A 12,333-nucleotide genomic window follows, 5' to 3' on the forward strand; every position below is an offset into this window, starting at 1 on the left:
CCACATGCTGCGCAGCATGGCCGAATAAAAAAAGAACATGCAGAAAGGTGTTAGGCTTATGGGCCACCAACTGGTGTAAGGAAAGTTCTCTAGACAGCACTTCAGAAGTATCAACCCTTCACTGACCAACTGGAATTTCCATGTCGTTTCTCCCCATCTTCTTGGTTGCCACTCACTCACCTGGACAAGTTTGACTCTGGCCTGCTCCCTCTACCGTCCATGGGGGTTCTCCTTGTTCCAACTGGAAGAGTGAATCTGGTTTGGGAGTCTGATATCCTGTAAATAGGAAATCACGGAACGCTTGGCACCAAGCATTTGAGCCTGGGGAAACTAGAAAACTGGAGACAGTTCTATTTCAAGGACCGCACCCTTCATACTTTGGTAAAGTAAAAACCTTTAACTTGGAAAGGGAAAGAATACACTCTAGAACATATGATGCTTTAGTCCAAACCATGAAATATTCCAGGAACCCTACAGATTTCACTAAATGAGAAAGAAAAGGCAACTGACTATGATGCTGCCTGTTGGGCTGCACCCTGCAGGCCTACAAGACCGTACTTGCCCAGCTTCAAAACTGAAGAAAGAGCCTGGAGTCAGCGACAGAGACATCAATGGTTTCATGGATGGGGGAGCTTATGTGTCTGAAACAAGGTCCTGGAGTGACACCCCACCGTGTGCGGTAGATGGCGGGCAGGACGTGGCGGCAGTCTTCGCTGGGGGTGGGGGGTGGGGGGGTGTTACCAGTTATAGGGGAAATTGACGTCAGGTTGGCTCATTGGTTACCAGGGAAACCAGCAGAAGGGTAGGTTCCTCACCACCCCATGATAGCCTATCAGAGTAGAGATGTTCTGATCTAAAGCTAGAGAGATCAGTAGCTGGGGCCTGGAGCAAGGATGCATGAAGGTCAGTCACGTGAGTTCAGGAGAAGCAGGCACTGGTCAAGCAGGGGATGGACAGAGAGCAAGAGAACAGCCATCTTGGGCGGCCTGACCATACACTGCCCTTACCTACTGACACTAGGTTGCAGTAGTTCTCCCACATGACATTTCTGTACAGGTCCTTCTGAGATGGGTCCAGTAACTGCCACTCTTCCCAGGTGAAATGCACAGCCACGTCCTCAAATGACAAAGATGCCTGTAATAACAAATTCCAGTGCAATCCGAGGTGGAATAATATGATGTGGAAAATAGGAACAGGAAAACGTTCTGCTCATCTTCCCCATGATAAATTATGTGCACTGTGACTGTGACTATTTCACATACCATAGACCATGTGTCTTAGTCCGCCTGAGCTGCTATAACAAAATACCACAGACTGGGTAGCTTATAAAAACAAATTTATTGGGACTTCCCTGGTAGTCCAGTGGTTGAGACTCCACGCTCCCAATGCAGGGGGCCTGGGTTTGATTCATGGTCAGGGAACTAGATCCCGCATGCCTCAACTAAGAGCCCGCATGCCACACCTAAAGATCCCGCATGCTGCAACTACAGCTCCCGCAGGCCGTGCTGAAGATCCTGCACATGGCAACGAGGATCCCACATGCCGCAACTAAGACCCAGCTCAGCCAAATAAATAATAAATAAATATTAAAATATATATATTTCTCACAGTTATGGAGGCTGGGAAGTTCTAGATCAAGGTGAATGCATGGCTGCATTCTGGTGAGGGCCTGCTTCCTGGTTTGTAGTGGGCACCTTCTCACTGTGTTCTCACATGGAAGGGCGAGGGATCTCTATGCATTCTCTCTTATAAGGACACTAATCCCATTCGTGAAGGCCTCACCCTCATAACCTACACACCTCCCAAAGGTGCCACCTCCTAATACCATCATCTTTGGGGGTTTAAGATTTCAACATATGATTTTGGGGGGAACAGAAACATTCAAACCACTGCCCCATGGAATTCTACAAGTTAGTCCTTTCCAGCCTAAAAAAGTACTAAAATAATATTTTCATAGAAATAAAAAACACTGTGCAGTAAGAATGTCTTTGTTTATAAGTATGAAAAATCTATCAATAATTTAGATATCCATCAGAGGCAGACAGGGTACGTTATACCTCCATGCTATGAAATACTATGCAAACATTAAAATCAATGAGGTAGACTTATTTTTCATTTTTATTTTTTAATTTATGTATTCAATTTATTCATTTTTGGCTTGTTGTGCCTTCGTTGCTGCACGCAGGCTTTCTCTAGTTGTGGTGAGTGGGGGTTACTCTTCGCTGTGGTGCACGTGCTTCACATTGCAGTTGCTTCTCTTGTTGTGGAGCACAGGCTGTAGGCATGCAGGCTTCAGTAGTTGTGGCACACGGGCTTAGCTGCTCTGCAGCATGTGGGATCTTCCCGGACCAGGGATCGAACCCGTCTCCCCTCCACTGGCAGGTGGATTCTTAAACACTGTGCCACCAGGTAAGTCCTCAATGAGGTAGTTTTAAATATACTGGTATCAATGACCTTCAATGAAAAAAATCAAGTCCCCAAATAGTATATACAGTATGATCCCAGACATGTGAAAAATCTTAATAATATATTCAGCTATATATGTATAAGGACACATTTCAGGCTGCTGCCAGAAATGATGATCTCCCAAGCCTGGAACCTTCTTCTATTACTGAAATGTTCCTTCTTCTTCTTCTATTAATGTAAATGTAAATATAGATATATTTTACCACACATCAATTATAGAAAGACACTGGTGGGAGACCCAAACTATTAATATTTGTTAACCTTTGGGTTGGGAGTTTGGCAAGAAAAGGTAAAACGGGATATTCTCTTTTGGTGCAGATACCTCTGTGTGCTTGAATCTCTTGCATGCAAATGTAGCCATGTATCATTTGAATAATTAAAATACAAAGACCAAACCAAGAATAATTGACTCTGACTTCATTTTTTGAACCTAAGGTTAAGAAGAAATAAAGGGAGAATTTTCGTCAATATCTGTTACACCAAGCTGCTCGCAAAGAATGGAACTGTCAGCTGTCTCCTGCCAAATCAATAACAAAAATCTGGTTGAGAGAATTCTTCTTCATGGAGGACAACTCAAAGGTCAAGCAGCCCATTAATTCTATTGGATAATCCAGGCTTTATTCCTGGGTAAAGTCAGACTATTAGAAGGCTCTATTGTCAAGGCACATTGCTTTAGAAGAATTTTGTCCAATTCAATTCTGCTCTGGCATGCCTAGTCCGAGGAGCACGATTAAGAAAAAGCCAGAGGAAACATCTTAGGCCTTTATTACAAAACTGATAATGAGAATTCTGTCTATCACAAAACGTCTCTGAAGAGCTAGCAAAAGAAATTTCTTAAGATTGAAGAGCAGACTTCTCTGGTGGTGCAGTGGTTAAGAATCCGTCTGCCAATGCAGGGGACACAGGTTTGATCCCTGGTCCGGGAAGATCCCACATGCCATGGAGCAAATAAGCCTGTGCATCACAACTACTGAGCCTGCGCTCTATAGTACGTGAGCCACAACTACTGAGCCCACATGCCACAACTACTGAAACCCACACACCTAGAGCCCGTGCTCTGCAACGAGAAGCCACCACAATGAGAAGCCCACGCACCACAATGAAGAGTAGACCCCGCTCGCTGCAACTAGAGAAAGCCTGTGCGTAGCAACAAAGACCCAATGCAGCCAAAAATAAATAAATTTATTTATTTAAAAAAAAAGATTGAAGAGTGGTGAAATGTGTACTTCCCCTAAAGAACTGGTGTGCCTTCTCCTCACAGACAATGCAAATCATGTAACGTTTCACATTTTTCCTGTTATAATGGCTGCCAAGAAAAGTAGACTCAAGTTCAAAACTAAGGCAACCCGAGGGTCTTACACAGTCACCTACCTATGCTCCAACATTAAGAACTTTGTACGAACCCTAGAGCCCTCATATCTTGCTTCTGAACTTGCCCTGATTTTAAGATTACAGGCTAAATTTATTTTCCAACAGATCCTGATTTTTATCAACATATACTGTTCTCATTTCACCAGACTTTTTTAGAAGCATCCACAAGTCCACCAGGAAACAAAGGATAAAAGTCAATAAAACAAACCTCACCTGGACATTGATCATCTTCTCCAGTTCTTAAGAAAGGGTGTGTCGGGAATTCCCTGGCAGTCCAGCGGTTAGGACTCTTGCGCTTTCACTGCCGAGGGTGTGAGTTCAATCCCTTGTCGGGGAACTAAGATCCCACAAGCCGAGCAGCTCGGCCAAAAAAAAAAAAAAAAGCATGTAACTCTAGGGTGTGTTCTGGTGTTCTGTCTTCTGTCTCTGTGGGCCTGCCTGGAAGTTGTGGTCAGAGATCTCAGGTCAGGCTGCTGCCAGAAATGATGATCTCCCAATCCTGGAACCTTCTTCTTCTTCTATTAGTGAAATATTCCTTCTTCTTCTTCTATTACTAGAACCTGTGAACTCAAGAGCAAATTCAATGATTGAGCCTGGGACCACAGCTCTCTCTCCCTTGCTATGTGGACTCACACTAAGAGAAGGCCCCAATATTTCATGTCTCTTTAACCCTCTGAAAGTTTTTACATCATGGGGCTGTGCCTCACAGGAAGATATGGAATGGGCGAGAGGAATGCCTTTTATTTTCGTAAAGTTGGAAGAGAGTGAATGTGGAAGAGGAAATGGGAAACAAAAACCAGCTCATGGTCTTGTCACATAGGTCCATTTCAGAAAAGATAAAGTACAAAAATGGTGGCTCTATAAACAACAAGGTCCTACTGTATAGCACAGGGAACTATATTCAATATCCTACGATAAACCATACTGGAAAAGAATACAAAAAAAAAATGGAATGTATATATATGTATGCCTGGATCACTTTGCTGTACAGCCGAAATTAACACAATATTGTAAAACAACTATACTTCAAAAAAAAATTTTAAGAAAAGGTGGCTCTGGAAACTGACTTAAAACCACCTGAGCCCACATACATCTAAATTTTCTGTTTACTGTACTGAGGCAATTATCCCAGTTTAAGGATCAATGTACTTAACAGATCACAAGTCGTATCTTATGTAATCCTCAACACTGTTCTGTAAGGTCTTCATTATTATCTCCAATTTTAAACACCAGTAAGTTGAAGCTTGGTCAGGTGAAGCGTGTTGCCCAAGTTAACACCCTTCCTCAGGAGCAATGTGGGAATCTGCATTCATATCTGTGCCTCTCCATTATGACACTTCCCTCTTCCAACAGCCTCACAATACAAACTTGTTCTCTTTCTCAGGCACTTTAAGAACTAAACTTCCCTGGTGTATCATACTGTGAGGGGGTCATACAGTCACAGTTGCAATAACAGGGCCTTTGGAATCAGCTCTTGTCATATTCCCTGTGCACATCCAGACAGCTCCCTCCACACAAGGAATGCAAAGGAAGCCCCATCCGTGCCTCTGGTTCAATCCCTGGTTGGGGAACTAAGTCCCACATGCAGGAAAAAAAAAAAAAAAGAAAGAAAAAAAACAAAAGAAACTCACACTCTGAGGGCACGAACACCATAAGGTCAACTTGAATTTTGCTTCCATCCCATGAGGCAGCAAATTATTCTTAAAGACTCTCTTGAGCTCTCCTGAATCCTCCACATCCAGAGAGCACGTCTCTGCCCATTCTCTGAACAATTACTGGTAAACATACTGGTGAACATGCACACCACCCCCATTTCCAATCCTGAGACCACTCTGTCCCAGCCCCAGCCCTTCAGTCTAGCGTCCCTGCAGTGCAGCCCAAAAAGAGATGGTACACATCTCAAGTGCAGAACTCCTTATGGACAGGAGAGAGGTAGGAAGAGGTGGTTAGGCTGGAATGGGTTGGAACTGAGATCTCTACTGTGGGAGGACGAAAGACCCAACGATTCCCAGAAGCTCCTTGCCTGACTTTCCCTCACACCCAGCAGATCAGAGCTGCACCAAATGCTCATGCCTGGAACACATCAGTGAAACAGAGAATAGCAATGGAACTACCCCCATTGGTAAGACTAATCTGCATTTCCTACCAAACTGAGGTTAAGGTCAAGTTCCCAGGTGGATGGTTACTGAAATAAAATAGGCATTTTCTTAACAAAGGGGGCAGGGATGTCAGGTTGGCAGCCAAGAGTAGTCAATAAATAATACGTTAGGGGGAAGAAGTCTAAATGGTATTGAAAAAACAGTTCATTGAATTTGGTACTGCTTTTGCTACAAACCCATAATAGGCTTGGAATGGAGTGGCTACTTTCCTTAGACTCGCTGGGGTCCAATGGGAAATAGATAGCCGGCCTTTGTCCTGGGTTCCTGGCACACAGCTCCTAAAACCCTTGGAATCTCTGCAGTGACAAGAGTATCTTTTGTATGCTAATGAGATTATAGTGGCTGGCGCCCAGAACGACCAAGGCATGATTAAAGGGTTGAAACATTGAGCCCCACCACTGGGGAAGGGAGAGGGACTGGAGATTGAGCCTAACCATCAATGGCCAATGATTTAATCAAGCACGCCTATATAATGGAACCTCCATTAAAATTCTTAAACCACAGGGTTTGGAGAGCTTCTGAGGTGCTGAACATTCTGAGGTGCCTGGAGGGTGGTCAACCCAAGTCCATGGAGCCAGAAGCTCCTATGATCAGGACTCATCTGGACCTTGCCCTGTGTACTTCTTCATCTGGCTGTTCTTCTGTATCCTTTATAATAAACTGGTAATAGTAAAGTGTCTTCCTGAGTTCTGTGAGCTGTTCTGGTAAATTACTGAACTGGAGCGGGAGGCATGGAAACCTCCAACTTATAGCCAGCTGGCCAGAATTACTGGTGGCACCCTGGGACTTGCAACTGACCTCTGAAGTGGGGGCGGTCATGTGGGACTGAGCCCTTAACCTGTGGCGGAGGAGGTCTCTGCTGAATCCTGGTAGTGCCAGAACTGAGGTGAACTGTAGGACACCCAGTAGGACATCCAGGGAGTTGGAGAACTGGCCGGTGTGGGGGAAAAGTCATGCACATTTGGTGTCAGTAACACTGTGAAAAAAAAAAACCAACTCACTGATAAAAAAAACAATAATGAACAAAATCTCTGGTAAAAGAATATATAAAGTATAACATAACTTAAGTAAACTTGTAAAACACACAAAAATATTATATATTGTTTGTAGATACACACACACTTAAAAGTCCAAAAATAATCATAATGTAAAATTCCAAGTTAGTGGTTACATCTAGGGAGGAAGAGAAAGGAATGGAGTTGGGACCTGTAGTTGACATTTTAATTGTACACGTAACGCTTTATTTCTTTCCAAACTAAAAGAAGAAAAAAGGAAAAAGATTTAAAGCAAAACAAAAACAAAGCGAACATTAAACACTTTATATGCCCAACTGAGAGCCAGTGACACTTTGTAAGCATCCCTCAGACGGGGTGCAAGAATCACTGTTTTCATTCATCACTGGTCCGACCATGCTTCCAAATGCAATTAGAAAAAAGAATCAAATAGCAATTGTTAATAGTAGAAAAAAAGAGTTAATAACCTTCTGCACAATATTACTATAGACCCAGAAAACCCAAGTAATTGAAATGGACAGTAATAAAAAATAAGAGTTTAGTTAGTGCTTGAAACTGACATGAAAAATGATAACACTCCTTTAGATAAATACTGTAAGTATTATATGATAGAATATTACTGGGGGATATTCTCACATTATGTACTGAACATTTTCAAAATAAAATCGCTTCTAATCCAACATTCAGTTTTGGGGAATTTATGCAAAGAAAACAGTGGCAAAGTGAGCAAACATATATGTAAGGTTCGCAAAACATATGTAAGGTCCACTGAGAGATGATTAATTGAATGAATAGTTACAATCCATCTAATGGAAAACTCTGTAATAATTTAAAATTTTAACATACTTCCTGAAATTAAAAATGTCCATAATATACAGCTCAGTGAACAAAGCACATTTCTACCCATTATGTATCATATGATTCTGTATTTCACAAAAGGAAATATAATAATGTTAAAATTATTATGGTAGGGGCTGCCCTGGTGGCTCAGTGGTTAAGAATCCGCCTGCCAATGCAGGGGACATGGGTTTGATCCCTGGTCCGGGAAGATCCCACATGCCACGGAGCAACTAAGCCCGTGTGCCACAACTACTGAGCCTGTGCTCTAGAGCCCACATGCTACGACTACTGAGCCCGTGCACCACAACTTCTGAAGCCCACAAGCCTAGAGCCCGTGCTCCACAACAAGAGAAGCCATCAAACGAGAAGCCTGCGCACCGCAATGAAGAGTAGCTCCCGTTCGCCGCAACTAGAGAAAGCCCGCGCACAGCAACAAAGACCCAACGCAGTCAAAAATAAATAAATAAAATTTTAAAAATTATATAAAAAATTATTATGGTTGGTCCAATAGATTAGGATGTGAATTTTACATCTTTTTCAATGAGCACAAAATATTTTAAATTGAAATTAAAAATTTAAATTTAAAAATCCCCACTTGAAATAAAAGTAAAGATGTTGCCAAGTCATTATAAATCAATAACCATATATGCTTTGGAAGGAATGGAGGGAAGGCGGAAGGGAACAAGTCATTTGTCCCATAGGATATACTACCTTCTGGATTTGGCCGATTGCTTCCTTATCCTTCCTCACCTCCCCTACTCTCAATTTTTCCTATAAACTGGGTAGTTAAATTAGAGGTTTGATTATTTCTATATTTAACTTTTTAGGCAAGAATCCTTCATTAATGATGCTGTATGCTTCTTAGCACAACATATTGAGACATGAGGACAAAATAAAAAATGGAAGAGGGACTGTTATAGAATAAAAGGGATCTAATGGATAAACAACAAGCTCCTACTGTATAGCACAGGGAACTGTATTCAATATCCTGTAATAAAACATAATGGAAAGGAACATGAAAAAGAATATATATACATATAACTGAATCACTTTGCTAGACAGCAGAAATTAACACAATTTTGTAAATCAACTATACTTCAATAAAGTAAGTTTAAAATAAAATAAGATAAAATAAAAGGGACCTAAGAGATATAAGAAGCAAATGTAACGCACGTACATTACTTGGATCATGATGCAAACAATCCAATGTTAAATGACAACTTTGAGATGATCATAAAAACACTGAATATGGACTGGATATTGGATGAAATAAAAGAATTGTTATTAACTTTGATACATTTGAAAACAACCTTCTGGTTATAAAATTTTTAAATGACCTTACAAGTTAGAGATGCATACTGGAAGATTTACAAGTTTAAGGACATGAAACCTTGGATTTGCTATGAAACGCTCCAAAGGAAAAACAAAAGTGGTGGCGGCACAGATGAGCATGACTGGCCACGCTGAAGCCGAGTGATGGGTACATATTATACTATTCTCTCTACTGTGAGTTTCCATGAAAAAAAGAAGAAAAAAGTCATTAGGGCTTTATGAGTTCTAACTAATCTGTACAGTACAGATGATGCCAATATTATGTAAACTCTCACACATCACAGAAAACGATGAAAAGTTTCTCAACTAATTGTATGAAGCAGGCATTTCAAAATACTAATTGATAGATTAGAAGAAAGAGACCTATAGAGATAGATGTTTATTCATTGATTTTCATCCTTCCTTCTTTTCTAACATATGTATTTGAGGCTATAAATTCCCTCCACTGACTCCTTTAGTTGAATTCAACAAGAACTGACATGTAGGATTATAATTAAAATGCAATTCACTCAACTATATCTCAATTTTAAAAATGCAATTTCAGACATTTCCACTGTAATTATTTTTGATTCGTGGATGATTTAGATGGGTTATGGCATACTTGCCAAACAAATGGGGAAATTCTAGGTGTTGTTTTGGTATTGCTTTAGAGCTTAATTCCACTGCAGTTAAAGAAAATATTCTGTATGATTTCAATCCTTTGAAATTTGTTTAGACTTGCTTTATGGCCCACCATACAGTAACTTTTTAGAAATGTTCTATGTGTGTTTGAGAAAAACTGTTGAGTGGAGAGTTTTATATTGGTCAGTTTTTTAATCATGTTATTCTAATCTTTTAGGGGTCAGCACTGGTGGGCTGGTGACCTGTTTTTGTAAATAATGTTTTCTTAGAACACAGGCACACCCATTTTTTTATGTATTCTCAAAAGCTCCTTTCATGTTACGGTGGCGGAGTTGCATAGGTACAGACAGAGATCACTGGGCTTGTAGAGCTTAAAATATTTACTATCTTACAGAAAAAGTTTGCTGGCCCATTAATCTATAGCCTTCTGGATTTTTGTCTCCTTGGTCTCTGTTACTGAGACAGGTATATTAACATGTACCTGTTACGACTGAGCATTTGTCATTTCTCCTTGTATCTAGCATACCTTATACTTCAGGAATTCTACTAAGTATATATCCAACAGCACCAAAATACATGTACAAAAATGTTCACATAAGCATTATTCATAATAGCCACGAGCCAGTAACAAGCCAAATGTCTATGAATAGCAGAATGGATAAATAAACTGGGGTATAGTCATAGAACGGAATACTATACAGCAATAGAAAGAAACAATCTACTGCTATATGCAATAACTTAGATGAATTTCACAACAAAATACTGAACAAAGGAAGCCACAAAAGAACATGTACTGTATGATTCTACTCATATAAGGTTAACAATCAGGCATATTTAATATGATGTTTTCAGGATAATAATTGCCTCTGGAGAGGAGGGAGGAGATAAGGATGAGGTGGGGGCTTCTAAGGTGTTGTAATATTCTATTCTTTAATTTTTCTTGTTATACTTGAAAAAAACTTTTAAAGGAAAGTACAGATCAGTTTCACCTATAAATTTTCACAAAAATTTTTTTAAATTTCAAGCAAAAGATGGAACAGTGTAATTAAACGTCATGTACAAAAAAAAACCCAACAAAGAACAGTATAATCAAACTCCACACATCCATCATGTGACTTCAATAATTATCAACTCAAATCTAATTCTTTTTATCTACACCACCACTCACTTCCCCACAACCACTGGATTATTATTTCCCACCACAGACATTATTTTTGAAGCAAATCCAAAACATCTTTTTATTTCTAGATGCAAAAATATTAAATAAAATATTAACAAATAGAATCCAGCCCCATGTTAAAAAAACAAATCATTATGAACAAGTATGGTTTCTTCTAGGAATATAAGATATTGGGAAATCTAGCAACATAAATCAAAGGAAATTTTAAAGAGAAAGAAATTATGCATGAAAATAAAATTAAAAAGCCTTTGAGGGGAATCTAATATACAGCATAGTGATTACAGTTAATAATACTGTATTATATACTTGAAAGTTGTTTTTTAAAAAAGTAGATCTTTAATGTTCTCACCACAAAAAAGAAATGCTAATTATGTGACATGATGCAGATGTTAGCTAACTTATGGTGGTTTGTTTTGCAATATGTAAGTATCAAATCAACACGTTGTACACCTTTAAACTTATAGAATGTTTTATGTCAATTACATCTCAATAAAGCTGGGGGTGGGGAAGCCTTGGAGAAAGAATAATAACTTGATAAAGTGCAGGTACCATTTATCCAGACTATACCATGTGCCAGGCACTACATTTTGTACTTAAAGAACTTTTGCTCATTTAATCTTTCTAACAGCTATGAAGTGGGAACCATGACAACTTTCTTCACAACAGACGAAGCTTAACTCAGTGATTAACCTACCCAGGTCAGAGGCAGAAGCAGGTTCTTCTTACTCCAGTCCCATCACTTTCTACCTGGCCAACATTATTTGCAGATGACAAAAATGCTCAACTAGAAAAGATGAAGTAATCAATTTGAAGCTCTCAGTAATAACATGAGTGGAATCAGGTGACAAAATCAGCATATCTTTTTAATTTTTGCTCTTGTGCATTACATAAAAGAAACAAAAAAGAGGGAGCGGGGTCATATGGGGAAAAAATGACACCATTTACAGTTACAACAAAAGTGTAAACTACTTACAAATAAACATAATAAAACATGTCCAAGACACATACAAAAAAAATCACAGCTGGTCAAAGAAAAAACAAAAAAACTTGAGTTAGAGGAAATCCATCACGTGTTCCTGAAAGGGTAGTACCTAGATCTACATCAGTTCTACCTCAATCAAAACACCCAGGTGATGGAACATAACTGGAACAGTTTTTGTTTTTGTTTTTGCGGTACGTGGGCCTCTCACTGTTGTGGCCTCTCCCGTTGCGGAGCACAAGCTCCGGACGCGCAGGCTCAGCGGCCATGGCTCACGGGCCCAGCCGCTCGTGAGCACGTGGGATCCTCCCGGACCGGGGCACGAACCCGTGTCCCCTGCATCGGCAGGCGGACTCTCAACCACTGCGCCAC

General features: G+C 40.2%; 1 protein-coding gene across 5 annotated transcripts in view; it reads right to left on the reverse strand.

Moving 5' to 3' along the window:
* The window catches only part of LOC101277417 (zinc finger protein 649), a 57,434-nt gene that overhangs the window by 26,272 nt on the left and 18,829 nt on the right, over positions 1–12,333 (reverse strand). The window contains exons 2-5 of one of the 5 annotated variants that reach the window (XM_049703442.1): positions 6,835–6,972; positions 4,051–5,408; positions 1,008–1,134; positions 181–276 (exon numbers count right to left, since the gene is read on the reverse strand). In XM_049703442.1, coding sequence (XP_049559399.1) covers positions 181–276; positions 1,008–1,134; positions 4,051–4,065 — 238 coding nt within the window. In that variant the 5' untranslated portion in view covers positions 4,066–5,408; positions 6,835–6,972. Of the gene's footprint in view, positions 1–180; positions 277–1,007; positions 1,135–4,050; positions 6,973–12,333 lie in introns of those variants that run through there. The other 4 variants (XM_049703444.1, XM_049703443.1, XM_012539373.3 and 1 more) reach the window with 4 other exon arrangements.

This window comes from Orcinus orca, chromosome 20, assembly GCF_937001465.1.
Source record: "Orcinus orca chromosome 20, mOrcOrc1.1, whole genome shotgun sequence".
Classification (NCBI taxonomy): Eukaryota; Metazoa; Chordata; class Mammalia; order Artiodactyla; family Delphinidae; genus Orcinus; species Orcinus orca.